We start from the raw sequence: 24,520 nt of genomic DNA, 5'->3' as shown, positions 1-24,520 counted from the left end.
ACTCCATAAATACATAACCAGGATGGGCCATTAATAGAAACTGGGGTGTTTGGAATGACATTCTATCCTCTGAGACTGGTATTAGGAAGAAAGTCATATGCTTAAACATCATTCTCTTAGTTCCCCATGGGTCTGACCCAAGCAGGAAGATATATTTTCATGGTGTTATACTCTTATTATATTTGCTGTATTTCCCACAATTGCTGCATACCCTTAAATATTTACATCCACAACAAAGAATAAGCTTATTTCAATAAAACTGTCAAGAGTCTGAGATTTAAAAGACTCCTAGTTCACATCACTGTTTTCAATGACTAGAGTCATGTTAAAATCTTGAAAGTGTTGTTTCAATATTACACAAAAGCAGACGAGCCATCTTCAAAGTCCAAGCCAGTCTTTCTGAGCTCGGAGAAAGCTCTTACTTCTGTGACCTTTCAGGGTATGTGCACGTTCCTATATTATGAAATACATTTGTTCATTCATTCAGGAAAGTTATTGCCTATTTAATAAATAGACTTCATTTGCCTGCCATATCCCTGTCTACCTGGCTAGCTCCAGTGCTGGGCAAACCTTAGAATTCATGCAGTCAGCCTAGCTTTGCAGCCCCTGCCTCTTCAAGAGTGGAGTGTGTAACCTTCTTTCCTGCATCTCTGGCTGATAGAACTCCTAACTCAGTGCTTGACACAAATGAAGTGACTGATAACAAAGAATTGACTGAATTAAAAATGTGAGCCCTCTGAGAAACCTCCCTAGATTTTGATACTTAAACTCTAAAAATTACCTGAAAAACTACTGATGAGCACTGAGCTTCACATTCATCCCTCAGTAATGCAAGCTAGAAGCAGATTTAGTGAATATGGAATCCTCACACTGACATTGCAAATTGGAGATTCTGCCAAGAAAACCTTTATGAAGTCTTATAAAACTATTATTCTATCATGGCAAAATTGTTATTCTGAACACTTCTCTCTTAACCAAGGAAATGTGCTGGACCTAATTAGACTATGTTACAGCAAATTAAAATGGCAGGGAAACACAGTTTTTAAAGGTTCATAATACATATTTGTATGATAGGAGTTAATGGCTCCTAAGGTATTGCTAGAAACATTCAAACACACATTTAATACTTAAAATGAGCCAAAACTTGGATTTTACATGATAAACTTTAATGGATCCAATGAGGAAATCAAAATCCTGTAGGTAAACTATGAGCAATTTTAAAAGTCTCTCATTACATGTTCATTAAAAGGCCAGAAAAGCACTTTAATTACTGACATGGTGATTTGAATAATCATGTACTTTTTAACAAATACACTGTAATTGTTCAGTTGCCATTATCATTTGTTAAGTTCTAATTTCATAAAAAATAAAGGATGATTCTCAAAGTATTCTAAAACTACTGAGTACCCCAGGTTTTGGTAAATCAGATGAACAATTTCCAATTCAACACAGAGACAATATGTTGTAAAATAAAACCAACGAGTTTTTTTCTCTTTACCATTAAAAAATTAAGTGTATTTGCCTATCTTCAGGAACAGTTTTATCTAAATTAAGGTAACCAGATAGGTATACTGAGATTCAATGCATTGATGTTCTATAGAGAGAGAGCTGGTTTTTATTTAGGCTTTGTATCTTTCTTTTAATAATCTTGTTTGACTTTCATTACCTTGAATACTTTATCACAGCTGTAAAGTGGAGTCTTCATACTTCTCCCCCTCAAGAGCCATTAGTTTGTTTTTTCAAAATATTAAAATGCAAAAATCCAGCAAAAACAGCACATTTCATCTTAAATTTTCCATTTTAAGGGTTATTATTCAGAATTCACTTACTTTGACTAGAATGTACCATCAATCAATTAACCAGGGGAATGAAGTGAAACATCCTTCTGTTTTAATTACACAATGTCTGGTTACTTAATATTAAACCACTTTTCAAATCACTGAGAACCAGAGTGCCCAAGTCTACTTAGAGGCATCCTGTTTAGAAACATTAAATATCCAAGAGCTTTATCACACGACATGCACTTTAAAACATTCTACTAGATCAATTCAGAGAAGTCTACACCTCTTAATTTCCAGAAGGATTTTTTTTAATTGTGGTAAGATCACTTAACACATAAATTTAAGTGTGTAATACAGTATCATTAACTATAGACACAGTGATGTACAGCAGATTTCTAGAACATTTTCAACTTATATTACTGAAATTTTTTACACATTGGACCGTAAAATCCCCATTTCCCCCACTCTCCAAGCCCCTGGCAACCACCTTTGTACTCCCTGTTCATGCGAATTTGAACTTTTCCTCTTTGAATGGCTAATTTCACTTCACAAAATGACTTTGCTCCATCTTTTTAATACAGATTGTACCATGTATTGTCGGTCCCCTCCCGGCTTCTGACCCGCAGACAAGGGAGGAGACGCGATGAGATATCGAAGATCTGAAAGCGCCAGCCAGGGCACTCAAGGCATAACAGCGCAAGAGTGGTGCTGAAAGAGCACCTCTCATATTTATTGATCAGGAATCACATTCTTATGTGGGTTAACAAGTTTCTAGACACAATGATTAACATGCTTTGCTCCAGGAATGTAATTGCCACCAGGTCGCCGGGGTAAGACGTCCCTGGTGCCAGACAATGGGGGGGTGGGTAGCGATAACAAGAAACAGATCTCTGTCAAGATTTAGTGAGCTGCGGCATCCACCACAGATTCCAAGGAAGGCGATCAATTCTCGGAAAAACAGAATGATCTATGAATAGCAACCTACATTTCTCCCGTTTTTAAATCAAAAAGGAAGAGAAGTCCGTTATTCCACCGCAGCTTGGTAAAGGGGCGACAAGAAATGCCTCATCAGGGGGGGCGAGGTGCTAAGCCACGCCTCAGTTGACCCCCTCATCTCTCGAACTGTTGGCCCCCACGACTGTGCCTGTCTTAGGTTGTTCCTCCCATGAGGAATCTTACCCGTCTCTGGCTAGCCAGCCATCTCTTGGGGCCATGCAGGGAGTAAATGTAATAGAGCAAAGAGGCATGCAAAAGATTTATGCAAACACCTCATCATCCCCTTAATTGCTGCGGAATTCAAAAATATACAGTGATCTGTCACACGGACTCTCAAGAAAATAACATGCAATTATTATTTTTTTTGCCATGACTTCTTGAAACGTAGCATATGCATGAATTGGCTTTATTAAGCCAGCAATCAGATGGTGCACCCATGTTACCAAAACGGGAAGGCAAATGCATAAAAGAAGTAGGCCTACAAGTATTGGCCATAGCCAGTGAAACCAAGAGAACCAATCAGGTAATCCAGGTAATTGTGACAATTTATCAATAATATGGTGAATATCATCTAACTGGTTTTGAATTGTCTGTGAAAAATCAGATATATTAAAACAACACATTCCCGGAAATTGTTCACAGCCCAAATGTTCTTTCAGCAACAAATAGTCTATGGCAGCACGATTCTGCAGCACTGCTACTCGAACTTCTCCAGGTTCCTGATTAAGTTCTGACAGTATGGAAGCAGTCAGATCTGCAGTCTTGCTGTAGGCACAGGCCAGCTTAGATACTTCCTTCTGCATTCCTGCAACGAGTCCTGGTACAGGCAATGCAAACGCAGCTGTGACTGCAACGGCAACGGAGTCCAACAATTTCAAGTTGTCGTCACAATCTGGAGGCAGGGCTCGGGTCACTCTTCGGTGTTTAAATCCTGGATGATCTATAAGGGCTGGGAGAATACATCCTATACCACAAATGCTTTGATAATGTGAGGAAAAGGCTTGATAGGTTTTGTTATCACACAAAAACACCCAGCCATTTGGGAGTCTATATCCATATGGCCATTTTACATGAATAGTAGAATTACAGTAAGAAGGTATATTAGTACAATTGATACATATACAACTAGAAACTATAGTGGTGCTAACTGGTAAATTCAGTTGAATTTCTTGAGTAAGAATCTTGGGGGCTAAAGTAATATTTATTCCAGAAATATTAGTAAACCCTGAAAAAGTGAGTCCTGTGCCTATCAAATTCTTCCTTAAGATTCTACTAATAGAGGAATCACCTGCTACACAAAAAGATGTCTTATTAAGCCCTTGATTAGCTAATTGCAACCACATATTGGGTGAGGAATACTCATTCTCTGGGGTTAGTGAAATATTCAAATAAACATAACTACTTTTATATATTTGATCAGGGCTTCCCTTCTGGAATTTTTCACAAGAATAATTGCCAATATCATTCCGGGTTAAAACTGTTTTATAAATATAGCGGGTATTGTCTCTTTTAGACTGATCAGTAGCATTATCCCAACCAAGTTTTCCTCCATCTTTCTGTCTGTATATTTCATTACCATCCTTTTTCCAAATCATCGGGCCTACAGGAGTTGAACAAGTGGAGATACAATGAAGTACTACTCCCCGGCCGAAGTACGGAGGACTGCTAATACTAGCAGTAATAGTACAGGCCTGGGTTATGTGTATGTGTATAGAGATTAGAATAAAAAACTTCATTATCATGTAGGGATCCTCACTCCAGTGACGGAACCGGTTGAGGGACATCGCCTGGGACAGCCGTCTCAGATGGCGATGCTGCTGGGAGTTCCTCTTTATAGCGTATCTTGATCCGCTTTCTAGGCAGCCAGATCAAGCGTTGGCCCTCTATAATGACACAAACAAACCCTTTGCCCCACACCTTAATATGACCTTTATACCATTGAAGAACCTATTGGAGACCATCATACAGGAACTGCTGTTGTTTTAGAAAAAGAAATATTGTCAGAAATGCACTTCCATAGTTGATTGTCTGTCACCCTTTAAAAGAGCCAAATTAAGGATATGTAAAGCATGTATTAATCGTTGATTTGCAGTTAATTTTATCATATCAGGCAGTAATCCCCCTTTTTATTTCAGTAAATAATGCTTAAGAGTAAGATGGCAATGTTCAATTAGAGCTTGGCCTGTAGAATTGTATGAAATGCCTGTTTTATGAGTGATATTACATAGCTGAAAAAATTTTTTTATTGTAGAGGAGAGGTAAACTGGAGCATTGTCAGTCAGCTTAAGAGAAAAAGCTTAAAACATTTTGTCAGCAACATTTGAAACAAAAAGCTATAAAATCATTTTTCTGTAGTTTACTTAATTTTATATAACCAATATATGTTCTGCTGAAATCTAGTTCTTTACTAGTTTAGGAGTAAACAGTGCTTATAAATGACAAAAGATTTACAAATGACAGTGGTTAAAGATCTGATGAGAACTTACTGTAAGACAGTTGATACACAGAAATTTGGATATTTCTGTAACATAAAACATTCAGTAATAAAGTTTAGCATTATTCCTTTTGACAGTGCTTTCTAGGTAAATATATATCAGATAAATAAGCCAATTAGTCAAATATTTTCCTTGATGAGAAGAAATTCCTCTGATATGTTCCAGGGGCCCTCTGGAACATATCAGAGTTAACTAGAGGTAAAAGCACCTTTTTAAATTTGGTCTTGGGAAGCTGTCAAAAGTTTTTAAGGCACTTGCCAAATAGAATTATAGTTATTAAATAACACTTATAACTTAACCAGAATGATAATAAGAAGGTTTCAAAGCAAATACAGAAGGTTACATAGTTGTTAACAACACTTAGCTTACAGTCTTTTTAATATTAATGTCTCATTTTCTTAAATACTCAGACAATTCATTGAGACTTTAAGCATAAGAAACTGTTTTAATAAACAATTAGAAAACTTTTTGCAATCTTTCAACATTAAAGGTAGACTAATAAACTTTTGCTCTTTTAAGAAACAAAAGATTTTAGTCTTGTGTGCTTGATATCAAGATTTATTTGCTTTAATTTCACATAACATGACCATATCAATTTTTTATAAACTTTTTACAACTATTCTTTTATATTCAGTGTTCACTGTCTTTAAACAAACAGATGTACTTTTGAATAGTTATCTTCTTTTACTTTCAATACAATGCATTTCTATTCCTTATACCTTCTTGTATAAAAACATACATTCTTTAGCATACAGAAATGTTTTCCTTATTATATTAAGTAGTCTTCATTAGAACTTAAAACCATTTGGTACTTTAACCTTCAGTGAACACTGAAAAATAGGCCACTGTAAACTGTTACACCAGTATTCTTCAGATTGATACAGCTACGAACATATTTTATCATTTCTGGAAATGTGCCTTACAGCACAATTTCTCATTAAGCACAAAATATGTCTATATAACTTAGCAAACTTTAAGAATTTTGGTTACCACAAAAATTCTCAGGCTGTTTGCAGATATACACACTCTTATACATTAATACAGTATTATTATTAAGATGTTTATTTGCTATACTTGTTTACTTATTTTTAGCAATCATGCCAGATTACTTATAAAACTTTTACCAAACATCAGACAAAATCAAGTTTTTCTTCAAGCAACTTCTTGAAATATTTAACAGGTCACATCAACTTAAATGATTTTAAGTAAACTTTAGCAGCTGATAACTATATGGACATGTCCATTTCAGTTAAACTTAAATTAGTATTAATGTTTAATATTTTTTATTAGATTTTTCTGGAAGTTTTAGAATGCCCAATTTTCACAAGCGCTAGTTTTTAAATAAATTTTTATTAATACCATCCGGAGATAGGAAAATATTTTTCATTTACACACTTAGACACACAAACATACAAATTGAGATGTAATGACTACAGTTAGCAACACTTTTCATATAAAAACATATACACAGACAGACAAACTGATATAAAGATTTGAGTTACCAATATTCAATTGCCTTCTTTCTTTTTAGCTTACTTGATTAAAAGTACTTCAGTTTTCAAGAATACACTCTAAGGGCGAGCAGTTTACATAACTGGGTTAAGGTTTAGACGGCCCCAGACTAACAGGGCCGATGAAGGCTCTGAACTGATAGGGACTGTGTGTGTACAGGGGGCTGGAAATGAAATGCAAGTACAATTCTAGCTCCAGTCATTTAAAGCCAGGCTGTATTGCAGAAGATAAATTTCTTCTATCTCAGGGAGTCTAGTTTAAGACTTCCCAATTTTCAAAGATAATGATGAACTTAATAAGTAGAATAGATTTTCACTAGAAGAATTTAGAAAACTAGTTCCATATTGTTGTAGTTCACGGGACTTTTGACTATTTTCTTTCCTTGTGGCAAAATATATTTAGCTACATAACATTATATTGCATACTTCTTTCAGGGGCCAAGCCTCTCTAATCAGAGAGTTTGTACTGAGGCCAGGTTTGTGTGCAGAAGATAAGACACTTTTTATTTTAGAATTTAGGGTTCAAATTGCTCTCAGTTCGTTTTCTTAGTTTTTTCTGCCCGAGTTCTAGTCATTCCTTGAGAGGCCCCTGCCTGTCTGATAAGTGCAGGGACTGTGTGACTTTTCGCTGCTCGAGTCTTGATCTGAGTCACAGGCTTGTTTTGCTTCCCTGGGGCTGCAGACAAGGAAATGCTTAGCTCCAGGACGACTGCCTCTAAGGAAAGGAGTCAATAGAATAGAGCTATTTACATGTTGGTCTGAGGGTTCAGCTTGATTACTTTACAGGCTCCATTTATATTACACAGGAGAAAGTAACACAGGCCTAAGAGGACTGCTTTGAATGGGGAGCAAGGAAAAACTAATAAGAGTAAAGGTTTGGGTAAGTCAATTTTTAATAATTGAGCTTTTTGAATGTGCTGTTCTACCTCCTTGAGTTCTTCAGCTTTTAAGGTTAAGTCTCTAAGACTATTAAGATCTGACGGTCTTCTCAAAGTATTGAAGAGATGTTGCAGTTTATAAGTAGGAATATTTAATAACGGTCGGATCTAACTGATATCTCCTAATAATCTTTGAAAATCATTTAACGTTTTAAGATGATCTCTCCTTATCTGAATTTTCTGAGGGATTATTGAATTTTCTTGAATTCTATTCCCCAAGTAATTCATTGGGTATTGTATTCGTATTTTATCAGGAGTTATTTATAAGCCCCATTGTTTTAATTCAACTTCGGTCTCATTGAGAATAGTAGTAAGAGATAGATGTTTATGTAGAGCTATGCGAATATCATCCATATTATGAATGATATAAGCTGAGGGCCATTTTCCATGTATAGGCTGAAGAGTCAGTCCTATGCACCTAATTTGGGCGAAATGTGGGGTTCTTTAGCATTCCTTGAGGAAGCACTTTCCATTGAAATCTTTCTAAAGGGGCCCTGTAAATTTAAAGAAGGGACAGTAAAAGCAAATTTTCCCCTATGTGTTATGGCCAAAGAACTTGTAAAAAAGCAATCTTTAAGGTCAATGATAGCCATATTCCAGTCTTTTGGAATCATAGCCGGAAAAGGGAGGCCTTGTTGTAAAGGTCCCATAGGTATAAGAACCACATTAATTTGCCTTAAGTCATGTAAGAGTCTCTAATTTCCTAACTTCTTTTTTATAACAAATACAGGGGAATTCCACGGGCTCATAGAAAATTCTAATCTATCTAGCTGAAGCTATTCTTAAACTAACTTGTGTAAGGCTGCCACTTTTTCTTTATTAAGGGGCTATTGATCTACCCAAACAGGCACAGGGATAATGTTTCCCTGTCTGTGAGCCTCTTTGAAATCTCTTCATGCATTACTCCCATCAGCTTGTCTGAGGGTTCCTTGTGGCAGCAACCAGTAACAATGTTTTTTAATATATTTGTGAAGTTGAGCAAAGTCTTTTTTAGAAATTTTCACTCCTGGTGTTTTCAGGAGGGCACAGAGTAATTTTAAGTAATCTTCCGGTTTATCTGCTTTAGTTTCATGTTGGCCCATTATAGTGTCCCTAACATCTGGATCCTGTCCCTACGTTTGCTTTCCCGGGAGTCTTACCGGTTCGATGATCTTCGGGGCTTCCCTGCTCTGAGTTTCAAGTGTCTCTGTTTGGACGCCACTTGTTGATCCTCTCCCTGCTTCTGACCCGCAGACAAGGGAGGAGATGCGATGAGATATCGAAGATCTGAAAGGGCCAGCCAGGGGACTCAAGGCGTAACAGCCCAAGAGTGGTGCTGAAAGAGCACCTCTCGTATTTATTGATCAGGAATCACATTCTTGAGTGGGTTAACAAGTTTCTAGACACAATGAATAACATGCTTTGCTCCAGGAACGTAACTGCCTCCAGGCCGCCGGGGCAATACGTCCCTGGCACCAGACAATGGGAGGGTAGCTATAACAAGAAACAGATCTCTGTCAAGATTTAGTGAGCTGTGGCATCTACCATGGATTCCAAGGAAGGCAATCAATTCTTGGAAAAACAGAATGATCTATGAATAGCAACCTACAATATACAGTACTGCTTTTCTGAGTCCACTGACCAAACAATAAGCTAGCCTAGAATTATAACTGTAGAGTAGGAAAGATATCACCTTGTAAGATTTATGCTGAGGCTGGTTAAAAATCACTTCTCTGTATACAAGTTTGATGCAAATAAAACTCTCTCAAGCTCAAGGAACAGCTCTTTGGTAGAAATAAATTCCTCTGATGAATATGCTGATTGGGCCAGAATATCCTGAGACTAAATTCCTAAGCAGCCCTGGTCAGTTCCTCAGAACAAACTGTGAGTAAGGAAACTGATCATCACCTCATGGAAATTTATCTTCATCCTTTCTTCTCTGACACGTTCACACTCTATGTGATGCTTTGTGGGGCACATGGAGGCTTGTCCCCAAGCAGCTTTCCATTTTTGTTTTTGGGAACTGTCATTTGAAAACAGTGTCCAAGCAAATGCCTCTGTTTCCTCTTTGGCAATCTCTCAGGGGTCCTTTCCTTCCTGCTACTTCAGTCTGTCTTTTACTCTTCTCCCTGCCCTGTCCTAAAGCCCGTGCCTCCTTTCTCACGTGGATAAAAATCCCTTGGATATTTGAAAAGAAATCACCAGTGTTCCAGGTGCAGATGAAATGATCATCTCTGAAGTGAAACCAGGGACAATAGCTCACATGCTCTCATATATGTCACACAATGGCAACATGCCACACCCATGCACTCCTTGTAGGCAGCTCATTTCTAGCTACAACTACAAAGGTGAGCTCATATCAGAAAAGACAAATTCTAATGACATGCAAATGAGCAACACCCAAGACACAGGGCCTCTCACAAATATAGAAAGCAAGATAAATGTAAAACATTTAATAATGCATAAATATTCTACAGAAATTGAGCCAATTATGAATAGCTTGAAAATAAAAGAACAGCAGAGAATTAGAATGAAAATGAGAGATGACTTTTAGTATATTGTAAAAAAAATTACTTTAGAATAATATAATGTGAAAGATTGGGCTAAATAAATGCTGAGGTCTGTTCCACTTTTTAAATTTTGCAGACGAACTCCTGAGAAGTGATTTACCAATGTTTAAGCTGTATAATCTCGATCAAATGAGTTAGTCTCTCTAGACCTTTGGTTCCACATCCATAAATGAGAACTGTTGGGAGAAATGAGTGTGATAAATTCCAGTGCTTGACAGGTCATATCATATTGTTGGTGACTGAATGGTCAGTTCATAAATAGGAGGAAGGTTTAATGCTTTAGTAAATTATTGCTTAGTGCATTCAAGGGCAATAGTAATCAATAAGGTATTTTTAACATTATTTATTTCAATAAGCATTTACTCTGAGTTCACAAGTGCTTGGATCTACGGTAAAGACAAATGATGCAGACAATCTCTATTCCCAAAGAGCTTGCAATCTAAGGGTAAGTAGAGACACCTGCATAAACAATTTGATACAACATTGTGCAGGCTGCTATAGTAGATATGGATAGGGAGAGGGGGTTATGGAAATTTAGAAGCCACAGGGCTTAATTCTGATGACATGTAAGATGTGACTTTGGAAGAAATATTTATTGAAAACCTTCTATGGGCCAGGTTCTGTACTAGGCACTAGTTACACACAGCTAAAACATGACCGACATGATCACTGCCATCATTTGGATTTATATTAGAACAAATAATGCAAGAGGACTTGATTTAGTAGTAAGGGGGAGACAAACTCAGTTGCAAGTATTCTGAGTTTCAACTTACTATGGATCATTTAGGCATAAATACCTATTTTCCACATAGCATGATGGAGGTGGAACTCAAAAGAAAGATAAAGACTGGAATCTCCTCCATAGCAGGAACTTTGCCATAATGACCACTGTATCCCCAGTTTGACACATAGCAGGCATCTGGACAATATTTGTTGAATGAATTAATACCAAAAGACAAAGACACTATTATTATTATTTCTTTATAGTGACCTGACAAGATAACCAGAAACAAAACCACCAGAATTGGCCCTGGTGAAATCATGAGATTTGATGAGACTGTTGGGGGTATTCAATACTTTGTGTATGCAAGTATATATAACTACTATTGGATTTCATTTTTCTGCATTAATGCTAGCCATTTTTGTAAATCATTTTAATCTATTTTATTTATTTAATTAACACTTCATGAATAACATCTTTTGCCAAGCACTATGCTAACTACTGGGAATGTAATGACAAACAAGCTATTGGTCTGTCTTCAAGAAGCTTGCATTTTCAAATGAAACTCGTGACATCAAGGACAGGGTGGCAGGTGAATGTAATCAAAATATAGAAAGAGGGAATAACAACAAACAGTAGTATGTCTTACTAGAATTATTATATTGTTGCTTATTTCCAAGCATGGTGACAAATAGATTTTCAATTAACAAATACAAAAATCATTCAAAATCCTCAAAAATTCAAAAAAAACCTCAATCTAATTTCCCCATCCTGAAATCCAGACATAATAGAAGAGTATTTTCAAATACGTGTTGGTAGAACTGCGGGGAGGGCTGCTTTTCATACATCAGAACACAGATTTATTATTCCATGGATATTCAAGATTCATAACAATGAGCTTAAGGTAATAGACCAAGTCTTTAAGTAAAGGTAAGAGCACTGACTAATGAGAATAAGGAAGTGATCTTACACTTTTGCACGAGAACCTGTTAAAGATGTGTAAATAATGAAAATGAGAAGCATCCAGCCTACAAAGTGATCATGTATGCAAAAGGCTTTTCCATTACTCATAAAGTGGCAAAAATAAACAACTGTTCCCGTTTTAACAGCAAATTCCTGCTCAGTTATTTAGGGAAAGGTATAGAATGTAGAAAAAATTATCACTTTCTATCAATTCAATGAAATGGATTAAAATTTTGACTGCACAAGATTTTTAGGTAGTTGGCCTTGAGAAATGAGGTCCCAAAAATATTATGATGATATGATACGGTCCAAGAGAAATTAAAATAACACTTCATGATTACTTGTTTTCTAGAAATTTTTGAGAAACACTTATTTACAGATATTTTGGGATATAAATGCTTATGTCTATCATGGGATCTAACACACCTGAATAACAGGCTAAATATAGCACTTAGAGGCATACATATGCATACATAAACATACACATGCACAAGCACACACACACACCCTCATGAATAATGTGACCGACTTGACCCAGCTTGCTGGGATGTTCTGGATTTAAAGTTGAAAGTTCCATGTCCCAGGAAACTCCTTTAGTCCTCAGAAAACTGGGATAGTCAGTTACTCACCCATGGAATATATCAATTTTGGAAATTGCAAAGCTACAAAGTTAAAAGTCCAGCATGCTTTTGAAGTAAAAACTGAACAAAGAAGTACTATGGAAAGCTCACAAAATGTTCATGTGTTCATCTCCTTTCTCTCCTTGAGTGTCCAAGATTTCAGGATTACTGGATGAGCAACCCCTTCATGCTGGTTCACTTTCTTCGGGGGAACACATCAAAAGAGATTGCAAAAAAATGTTTGCCAAAGATCAAATGTTGACACAAATTTCCTCAACAGTGCCTGACACAGAGTAGGCTCTCATAAATATTTGCTAAATATAATAGCTTAATATCCCTATTTCAAAAGATTCAATTTTTGGTAATAATAATTTGCAAGGTCACTATACTGGCCGAACCACATAACCTGAATTATGGGAAAATACATTTTTGCAATAGATAGCATTAAGCTTTCTGTGTTCTAGTTTTCCAGATAATTTCTGTCACTTTATCTGATATCCACAATGACAATAATTGCCTTCTTTAAGCACTTACCATGCTAACTAATGTGTTTGAACTTTTACATACATCCTTTCATCTGTGCAGTGACTCTTGAACAATAACTATTATTATCATCTCTATTTTACAAATAAGAAGACTGAGGCCCAGAAAGATAAAGTAACTTGTTCAAGTCCATTTGGAAGAACTTAAACTTAAATCAGCTATATTCACCTAATGATTTAGATATGCTGTTTCTCTAATGTATTTCTTCTATTCATTTACTCATTCAATCAGTTAATATTAGTTGGGTATTTACTAAGTTCCTGGCACCATTATAGACAGTGGGAATATAATATTGACTCAACTGGATTAAGTAACCATTCTCATGAAGCCAACACTCTGATATAGGGACAGGCCAATAATTAATTATCCTATATAATATCAGCAAATGATGTTGGTTATGAAGGGAAATGGAATACATTAGAGTGATATAGAGTGCTGGGAAAAAAAGGAACTACTGCAGATTAGGCAGTCAAGGAAGGCCTCTCTGTGGAGCTGGTACTTAATCAGAAGACAGAGCTGAACAAAGGAGTTAAGAGCATCTCAGGCACAGGGAACAACAACTGAAAAAGCCCAAAAATGTGAGCAGACTTGGCAAGTTCAAGGAATGGCAAGTAGGCCAATATGGCTAAAGTGAATAGTGAGCATCACCCATCCATGAAATAAGTGAAGATAAAGTCAAAACACTGAGAAGTAAAGGGAGTCTCCAATTGGTGAAATGGAAATTAAATGGGGATGAGTGAAACACAGAATACTTAAAACATCAAATTTAATAGCAAAATAAAAATCCTTACTTGAAGCAGTAAAAAGGAGAATAAAGACTTCATCAGTCCAATTAACAATGGGAATGATATGCTTAAGAAACTTGACCACAATGTAGAGGCAGAATGAAGAAATGAAAATGATGAGAGAGGTCTGTGGCTATGGACAGCTACAAGTTAAGTGGTGTTCAGAATAAGAAAGAAGAAGCAATGGTTCTTATTTAGGATGATTAAAGCAGTTCTACCAACAGCAAGTTTTCTGAACTGATGGAAGAGCTGAATAAATCCTTTGAAAGGTCTCATCACGTGCCAAGAAAAATCAAGGAAAAGATGACCACATCTAGACATATACTGGAAAATTTTGTTTGAGGTACAAGCATTAAAAAGAAAACCTTACAATCACCTAAGCAGAAGCAAAAGTTATCTTCAAACAGAAATGAGTCAGGCTTTTCTCAAATGCCTCAACTGAAACACTAAATGGAAAAAAAGTGATGAAGCAATGTCATCAGCGACAGGATGAAATATTTCCATCTAAGAGCTTCATATACAATTCAAAATGTAAAAGAACAGAAATAAACTTCCTTATATGATGTTCTAGAAATTGGAGAAGAAAGAGAGTAAAATGACTAAAAATGAGCACTTACAGAAGTCTGTAGATCCTTTTTAAAACCTTACTATCAAACCAAATGCAAATATCTTTTAAGTATTCTTGAAGAATACATAATGTACACATAGTGACTCATTAACAATAACAGATCTAAAATTCTGAATTACATTAACAAAAATAGAGATTTATGTTGAGGGAAGCAGAGTGATTTAAAAGTGTATCAAATTCTCTATTTAAATAAGAAAGAAGTGAGTTCATTTTGGACTTCAACAATTAAGGAAAGTAGACTACCTAAAAGTTTTGAAAAAGGTAAAGCTACCCTCTGCCACTATTTTAGAAATAGGTAGTCCATTGAAGATTCTGGAGAAGACATAAGAGAATAAAATTTATCAGGCAAAACATTGACAACAGTGAATTGACAACAGCAAGGAAGAATAATAAAATATAAAGTAAGAGGAGATATTTAAGTCTAAAAGTAAATTCATAATCTCTTGGTTTTCTTGTTTACTTATTTCTAGAAATACTGTTTGTCAACAATATTTTGGATCTATAATTCAGGATATAGTAACACAGAGAGAGATTGGATTGAAGATCAGGCTACTGAAGAAGATTCAGTTAAATAAATGCTATTTTTCTGGCTGTTTCTTCTCTGATTCCTCTATTGGTTCATATTGTTTCATCCAAAAATCAATTTATGGTGTTAGCAAAAAGTGGTTTTACTCCCCTCCTTTCTCTATTGATCATATCCTTATATGACCTTATCTACAATCATAGCTTCTATACATTAAAAAGAGGAATTCCTAAAAATCTAATGAAAAATTTATTACAGTACATATGACATTCTTTTCATTAAAATAACTCATAAAAATGATGAGGAGGTCAGCTACTAATTTTTAGAAGCTATTTGCAATGCATATAGTAGACATAGGACTAATAGGCAGGATATAAAAAGAACTTCAACAAATCAGTAAGGAAATACAGACAACTCAATGGAAGAAAAAATGGAAGCCTCTTAGTAAACACAAAGCAAAAGCCTATGGTAGATAAAAAAGATATAAAAAGGGATCAAAGCATACCACTAAGAAAAACATCAAATCACGAAAGAAGATAGCAAGAGGGGAAAAAAGAAAAAAAGAATTATGAAATCACCAGAAAATGATTTTTAAAATGGCAATAGGAAGTCCATGCCTATCAATAATTGTGTTAAATGTAAATACAATAAATCCTCAATCAAGAGACATAGAATAGCTAAATGGATAAAGAAAAAAAAGGCTCAGCTATATGTTGCCTAAAACAGATTCACCTCAGCTTTAAGAACACACACAGAATGAAAGCGAAGGGATGGAAAAAATATCCCAAGCAAACAAAAACCAAAAGAAAGCAGTGGATATATACTTACACCAGATAAAATAGACTTAAATTCAGACTGTAACAAGAGACAAAGATAATCATACAATGCGAAACGGATCAGTTCATCAAGAGGATATAATAATTATAAATATTTATGTACCCAACATAGGAACACCTAAATATAGAAAGCAAATGTTAACCAGACAGAAGGGAGAAATAGACAACAGCTCAATAATAGCAGGGGACTTCAATACTCTACTTTCAATAATAGGTAAATCATCCTGACAGAAAATCAGTATGGAAATATGGGACCTGAACTACATATTAGACCAGATGTACCTAACAGACATATACAAAACATCCAAACAACAGCACAATACACATTTGTCTTAAGTGCACATGGAATATTCTCCAGGATAGATCATATATTATGGCACAAAACAAGTCTTAATAGATTTAAAAATACTGAAATCATATCAAGCATCTTTTCTGACTACAATGGTAGGAAATGAGAAATAAATTACAAGAAGACAACTGGAAAATTCACAAATATGTGGAGATTAAACAACATGCTACTGAAGAACCAATAGGTCAAAGAAGAAATCAAAAGAGATTAAAAAAAAATTGAGACAAATTAAAATGGAAAGACAACATACTAAAACTTATGGGATGCAGCAAAACTAGTTCTAAAATAGAAGTTTACAGCAATAAATGCCTTATATTAACAGAAAGGAAAGATCTCAAATAAACAATCTAACTTTACCCCATGAAGAACTAGAAAAGAACAGACTAAGACCAAGTTAGTAGGAAGGAGAAATACAAAAGATCAGAGCATAAGTGAATGAAAGAGTCCAAAAAGACAATAGAAAAGATCAATATATATATATAAAATGGAATATTGTCAAGCTATGGGTATCCCATGGAATAGTATTCAGCCTTAAAAAAGGACATCGTGTCATTGGTGACAACATGGAAGAACCTAGAATGCATTATGCTAAGTAAAATAAGCCAGGCAGGCAAGACAAATACTACATAGTATCACTTATATGTGGAATCTAAAAAAAAGACATCAAAATGATAGAAACAGAGAGCAAAAGAGTGATTGCCAAGGGTGAGAGGGGGTTCAGGACATCAGGAGAGGTTGATAAAGGTGTACAAAATCAGTTATAAGATAAAGAAGTTCTAAGGATCTAATGTATAATATGGTGACTAAAGCTATTAACACTGTATTGAGTAATTGAAATTTCCCAAGATAATAGAACTAAATGTTTTTATACACACAATGAATGGTAAATATGTGAGGTGATAGATATGTTAGTTAACTCAGTGGGGGAAATCCTTTCACAATGTATATGTATATTAAATCACCACATTGTAAACTTTAAATATCTTACAATTTTGCCAATTATACTTCAGTAATGTAAGGTGAATGAAAAAAGGGGCAGAAAATTTCAACAGAGGAATAGAAATTTGAATAGAGGAATAAGTAAAATTAACTACATCTATAATATAGGACAATATGCAGAAGTTGCTCAAAAATGAGTTTATATATATGAATGTATTTTGTTTCTCAAAATATATTACATACTGTGTGTTTTTAAATAAAAGACCACACAGAAACACTATGTCTTTATGACATTGTGTGTGCATGCATGTGTGTGTGTGTGTGTGTGTGTGTGTATGTATCCATATTGGTCTATAGCTTATTCCTTGAAAAAACCAATAACAATGTTTGTTATTCTTGTGGTTCTTGCTTCCCAGGATAGCTTTACCCCACCCATTCATCCTTCAGTTCTTGGCTCAAAACTTACCTCATCAGAAGGCCTTCCCTAGCAACATAAAATAAAGTAGGATCCTACTCAACTCCTATCATTCTCTAGCCTTTTGGTTTTTGATCTTTACAACACTCATATTTAGGATCTTTAATAATTTTGTTTCCCTTTTTGATGTGTTTCTCCCAAATGGAAGATAACTGAAAGACAGAACTATATTCTTCACTGTAAACACTAGCAGTCCTGCCCTTAATTAAGATTCAGAAGACATGTGTCACATCTCTTCCCAGTCTTCCCCCTCCAGGTTAGACAGCCCCAATTCCTTAGATCATTTCTAAAAATGATTCTAGTCTGAATAGTCTTCATTTTTCATTTTTCTTAAACATTTGTACCACCAAAAAAACCTGAGTAGATTGCTAATTACTGTTGAGTGGAGTAGAGTTACTATCTCTCTCATTTTAGACAAAATACTCTTAGTTATACCCCCCAAGGTAACATTTGTTCTTTGGGAAAATAACCTGAATTATATTGCAATGCATACTGAGTTTGCCAATAACAAGAAAACGAGATCTGTCTTCCACAAATGCAGCTACAAAATTATGTTTCTCAACATAGATGTGTGCATTGGGTTTCAATACCAAGGGGGTAGATTTACATTCATTTGTATTAAATTTCATTTTCATATATTTTGATAATTTTTTTGTATAAATTTTATTTTTATATACTGCACCTTCTCAGTCTTTAAATGTATCTTTGGATTCTGATTCACTCATCTAAACTACTTGTGGTCCCTTATAACCTTGTATTATCCATTAATGTGATGAGCAAATATTCCAACATTTTACCTAAATCACTGATAATAATGATAATCAGGACAAAAGTTGGGCTACAGTCCTGTGACATACCACTAGAAACCTTTCTCCAGAGGGACTACAATCCAATCAGGAATATTCAAACAGGGAGCAACCCAGTCATACTTATATATCTTCATGTTGTCTACAAAGATAAGATACAATGAGAAATCTTTTCCAAATGAGCTACTGAGATTCATATATATATATTTGCTAAATAAACTTCATCTAAAAGGCTACTGAAATATTTTATAGTAATAATAAATATGATAATTAGTCTACATTTATTGAGTACTTATTATATGCTATGCAGCATGCTACAAATTTTATATACAAAATTTGTTGTAATTCTCCTGAAAGCCTGAAAGATAAGCATTATTTTTACATTTTGAAGATGAAAAAAACTGAGGCTAAGAAAAGTTAAGCCAGAAGAAATAATTACTCTAAAGTAACTTACCACTGTGAACTCAAATAAGTATACATTGTAAGCTAAAAGTATGCTTGCACTCTTAAAGCAGTAACATTTTTCCCTGTAGCAATAACACTTTTCTCTATATTCTGAAAATTATATGAAAGTTAAAAATACTACTTCCTGAAACAAGTGTTATTCATATTTAAATATCAAACTGCTAAGGAGTAAGGGCATGAAACACATTGACTCTATTCAAGGAGCTATAGTGCTGCCTCATCCTAGATGAAATTCCTTGACATTTGTGAGGGTCCATAAAAAATTCAACACCAAGAGGGCAAGTACCTCAACATAATAAAGGCCATATATGACAAACCCACAGCCAACATTATACTTAACAGCGAGAAGCTGAAAGCTTTTCCTTTAAGATAGGGATCAAGAAAGGATTCCCACTTTCCCCACTTTTACTCAACATAGTTCTGGAGGTCCTAGCCACGGCAATCAGACATACACAAAGAAATAAAAGGCATCCAGATTGGCAAGGAAGAAGTCAAACTGTCCCTGTATGCAGATGACATGATATTGTACATAATATCCCTAAAGAATCCACTCCAAAACTACTAGATCTAATATCTGAATTCAGCAAAGTTGTGGGATACAAAATTAACACACACAAATCTGTTGCATTCCTATACACTAATGATGAACTGGCAGAAAGAGAAATCAGGAAAACAAGTCCATTCACAATTGCATCAAAATGAATAAAATACCTAGGAATAAACCTAACCAAGAAAATGAAAGACCTGTACCCTGAAAACTATAAGACACTCCTAAGAGAAATTAAAGAGGACACTAATAAATGGAAATTCATCACATGCTCTTGGGTAGGAAGAATTAATATTCTCAAAATGGCCATCCTGCCCAAAGCAATCTACAGATTCAATGCAGTCCCTATCAAAATACCTACAGAATTCTTCAATGAACTAGAGCAAATAGCTCCAAAATTCATATGAAACCGCAAAAGACCCTGAATAGCCAAAGCAATCATGAGAAGGAAGAAAAAAGCAGGGGGGATCTCGTGTCCCAACTTCAAGCTCTACTACAAAGCCACAGTAATCAAGACAATTTGGTACTGGCACAAGAACAGACCCACAGACCAGTGGAACAGAACAGAGAGCCCAGATATAAACCCAAGCATATACAGTCAATTAATATATGATAAAGGAGCCATGGACATACAATGGGGAAATGACAGCCTCTTCAACAGCTGGTGTTGGCAAAACTGGACAGCTACATGTAAGAGAATGAAACTGGATCATTGTCTAACCCCATACACAAAAGGAAACTCGAAATGGATCAAAGACCTGAATGTAAGCCATGAAACCATAAAACTCTTAGGAAAAAATACAGGCAAAAATCTATTGGACATAAACATGAGCAACTTTTTCATGAACATATCTCCCCGGGCAAGGGAAACAAAAGCAAAAATGAACAAGTGGGACTATATCAAACTAAAAGGCTTCTGTACAGCAAAGGACACCATCAGTAGAACAAAAAGACATCCTACAGTATGGGAGAATATATTCATAAAGGACAGATCCGATAAAGGGTTGACATTCAAAATGTATAAAGAGCTCTCACACTGCAACAAACAAAAAGCAAATAATCCAATAAAAAAATGGGCACAGGGTCTGAACAGACACTTCTCCAAAGAAGAAATTCAGATGGCCAACAGGCACATGAGAAGATGCTTCACATTGCTAATAATCAGATAAATGAAAATTAAAACCACAATGAGATGTCACCTCACACCAGTTAGGATGGCCAACATCCAAAAGATAAACAACAACAAATGTTGGCAAGGATGTGGAGAAAGGGGAACCCTCCTACACTGCTGGTAGGAATGTAAACTAGTTCAACCATTGTGGAAAGCAGTATGGAGGTTCCTCAAATAACTCAAAATAGAAATACCATTTAACCCAGGAATTCCACTCCTAGGAATTTGCCCTAAGAAGGCAGCAGCCCAGTGTGAAAAAGACAGATGCACACCTATGTTTATCACAGCACTATTTACAATAGCCAAGTTGTGGAAGCAACCTAAGTGTCCATCAGTAGATGAATGGATAAAGAAGAGGTGGCACATATACACAATGGAATATTATTCAACCATAGGAAGAAAACAAATCTTACCATTTGGAACAACATGGATGGAACTAGAGTGTATTATGCTCAGTGAAATAAGCCAGACAGAGAAAGACAAGTATCAAATGATTTCCCTCATCTGTGGAGTATAAGAGCAAAGAAAAAACTAAAGAAACAAAACAGCAGCAGACTCACAGAACCCAAGACTGGACTAACAGTTACCAAAGGGAAAGAGCCTGGGAGGATGGGTGGGAAGGGAGGGAGAAGGGGGAAAAAGGGGCAACGATTAGCACACATAATATAGTGGTGGGGGGGACATGGGAAGGCAGTATATACAGAGAAGACAAGTAATGATTCTATAGCATCTTACTACCCTGATGGACAGTGACTGTAATGGGGTATGTGGGGGGGGACTTGATAATAGGGGGAGTCTAGTAACCATAATGTTGTTTAAATAATTATACATTAACGATATAAAAAAAAAATTCAACACCAGCTTCCTCAGCCCATTCTAATGTAATATTTATGAATCCATGAAGTGGATGTTCTCTTCCCAAGAGGCATAAGTTCAAATCTTACCTTCTCCTGCTATCTACTGTCACCAGCTCAGACTTTTTTTTTAAACAAGGGCAGGCCTTTTCTTGTTGGCTACCAGAACTGGGACTTCTATCCACAGTTTATTGGTCCATGCAAAGCAGAGAAAAGGGACAAGCTCTAGCTAGAATGTGAGAAAAGCTTGAGGACTGAGTCAAGTGGAATTAACAAGAATTGTCTTTAAGTGCATAAAAAATGCAATAGAAACACTGCTTTCCTAAAATCCTGTTTTATTAACCTTTATCAATTGCTGAGAAAGTGGGATGTAACGGAACTTTTGAACTTTCCTGTCAGCAGAAAAGGGTAATGCTTGTTATGATTGCTAGTTTGCAAAAACCCAGCCTCTCCTCCCAAAAGGTCTCAAATTGACTTCATTCACGACTGATTAGAGAGCACAAAGACTATAGGTTTTTTTTTGCCACCTCTGTGTCATAAGTAGGTGAGAAATTTTGTTGCTCTTGATATAAAACAACCTATGAATGTTGTTCAATAGTTGGCATACTGTTTACTAACACTGAGTTCATGCAAAAAGTTGCAGGGAGGTCATTAAGGAAGCATTACAGTCTAAATGATGATGGAATTTCACTTTGTCCTAGCTTTACTTATGGAAAAGAAAACCAGTTTCTCCTTATTAACAGTTTTTGACATTTCCCTACAGTGAGAATGCTTATTTTTAATCCTGTCAATGAGAACCATTGTTTTTCCTCCATGACAACACACCCTAATGTGTGAAGCTGCAAATTAACATGCCTGATTGTGGACATGTCTGAAAGAAATATACAGTTTTTAAAAGGCCAAAGGCAAATTTCTATTCCAGACTATAAACCTTCCCAGGCAGTACATTTTGGCCTCTTAGCATGCAGTGTGGAGTCTAGGGCTATGGGCTTTAGTTAGTCTTCCACAGCTGAAATTCTGATTCCATTGGTTATTAGTTATTTATTGCCGGGAGCCATGCTATTCAAACTGTGTAGTGAAGCTCAGGCTGGAGGAAGACCCCCACAAAGCAGGGGCCTTCGCAGCTGGCTCCCTCTATTACCCACCTTGATTTTGTTTTTCTCCATTATACTATTGGTTTTGTCTTTGCATTGTTTCCAAGGGCTAAGCTAACCTTTGCTGAGCAGTGTGAAAAAGATGAGAACGTTTCCCAGAAGCTTTGCAGGACAGTGCTCCTGAAGAATGAAACACGCAGGGGCCAAATGGCAATCTTAGCATAAAGTACCGAAACTTGCTGTTAGTTAGTCAAACATTGACCACCCCATTTCCACTGAGAATGCTCCCCTTTTTTACAATGCCAGTGAAACTAGTGATGGAAAGTTTTATAGAAATAGAGTCATGAGAAAATATTGAATAGAATAACACTGTTGACAATTAATCATTTCATGTTTTCTTCCCTCTACTACTTCTATAGTTTTTCTTCTTTCCTAATTATGGCCCTTTACTAGAATTTGTGCCTCATACGTGAAATTACCAAGTACCATAATTTTCCAGGAAGTAAAGATATCTCAAAACAAGTGCTAGGCACAGAAGCCACAGAGCATAAATCTGCAAAGAAGTGAAAAACTAACATTTTCAAAGAACATTACTTCTCTCTCACTTACCAGCTTTACATGTCCCTGTATGGCCCTGGAAGATGGCTGGTTAGCCAGAGATGGGTAAGATTCCTCAAGGGAGGAACAACCTAAGGCAGGCACAGTCGCAGGGGGGCCATCAGGTGAGAAAAAGGGGGCCAACAGAAGTGAGGCTTAGAACCTCACCCCCCCAGTTTTGAGAGAAATCTTCTACACCTGTGGATGTTTTGTTGCTCTTGTTCAGCTTGGATTAAGACCTGGTCTGTAGGCACAAACCTGATCATCTACACCTGCCTTCTTACAGTTCTAAATCATGCTTTCTATCTATATCTTGCATTTACCTACTACATTAACATTTTATTAGATTCACATATAAAGTATAAAAATCAAATGAATAATCATACATTATATTTGACTTGATTGTTTATAGTTTAAAGTTTGTAGTTAAAACAGAAACAGTTTCTGTGATATGAATGCCCTTGCATTGTTCACCATGTAAGAACTTGTTTAGTCCCTGCAGTAGTGGAGTCATGGAGACCTGTGTAGCATATGTCAGGGAGATTTTGGTATCCACACAGAAGAAAGAGAAATGTAGATAAGAAGGGGAAATTTAGTTTGCTGCCTACTGTGCCCTATAAAGGGGTATAAGGTGAAGATATGAGTTTATGATTTTAGATTGATTATAAATTTATTAAAGCCTCTAAGAATATTTTTGTGGGAAAGAATCCTAGCTAACTGTGGCACTAGGTGACCTGTATTTCACCCTGAGCTGATAGACTCCATAGTCGCTGCTACATACTGCACGTTCCTACGGTCACATGCACTTCTTAGAAACTGCGTTGCATAGAAACGTAAAACACAATAGAGTACATATTGATAGGAAAAGTTTTGGTCAAGGAACAGAAAAACAATCACCTGTCTAACGCTTGACCAACCATCAATAGATTAGAAAGGAAAAGAAAGAAAAAAGGCTTGCCTGTACTTATTAACCAACTGCCTATACTAATGAACCATCAGAAAAATAAAAAATAATCATATCCTTGTGCAAAATGGTATAAATAAAGCTGTCATCGACACTTTCTTGAGAGACCACCTCCATCTGACTCCGTGTCCTGTCTCTCCATGCGCCGACTCCGTCTCATCCTTTTGGGCCTCCCACCCCCCCCCCCCGCCCCCCCGCTGTAGCTGGACTCCGGCAATTTATCCTCTCTCTGACTCTATTTTCTCATTTGTAAAATGGAGATAATATTCATATAGTAGCTATCTCCTTTAGGCTGTTGTAGAATTAAATGCATTAATAACTTCAAGTACTGAGGACAGTACGTTACCTAGGAAGGGTAATGAGTGATCTA

At 36.0% G+C, this 24,520-nt stretch overlaps 1 protein-coding gene across 3 annotated transcripts in view; it reads right to left on the bottom strand.

Annotated features, from left to right (window-relative positions):
* Nucleotides 1-213: 213 nt before the first annotated feature.
* The window catches only part of LOC130681914 (syncytin-1-like), a 325,096-nt gene continuing 300,789 nt past the window's right edge, over nt 214-24,520 (bottom strand). The window contains exon 2 of one of the 3 annotated variants that reach the window (XM_057495730.1): nt 214-4,681. In XM_057495730.1, the coding sequence (XP_057351713.1) occupies nt 3,062-4,561 (1,500 nt within the window). In that variant the 5' untranslated portion in view covers nt 4,562-4,681 and the 3' untranslated portion in view covers nt 214-3,061. Of the gene's footprint in view, nt 8,988-24,520 lie in introns of all 3 variants that reach the window. The other 2 variants (XM_057495729.1, XM_057495728.1) reach the window with 2 other exon arrangements.

Source organism: Manis pentadactyla, chromosome X (assembly GCF_030020395.1).
Source record: "Manis pentadactyla isolate mManPen7 chromosome X, mManPen7.hap1, whole genome shotgun sequence".
NCBI lineage: Eukaryota > Metazoa > Chordata > Mammalia > Pholidota > Manidae > Manis > Manis pentadactyla.
Note: the sequence above shows the minus strand (reverse complement) of the source record. Positions and strands in the feature narration are given on the sequence as shown.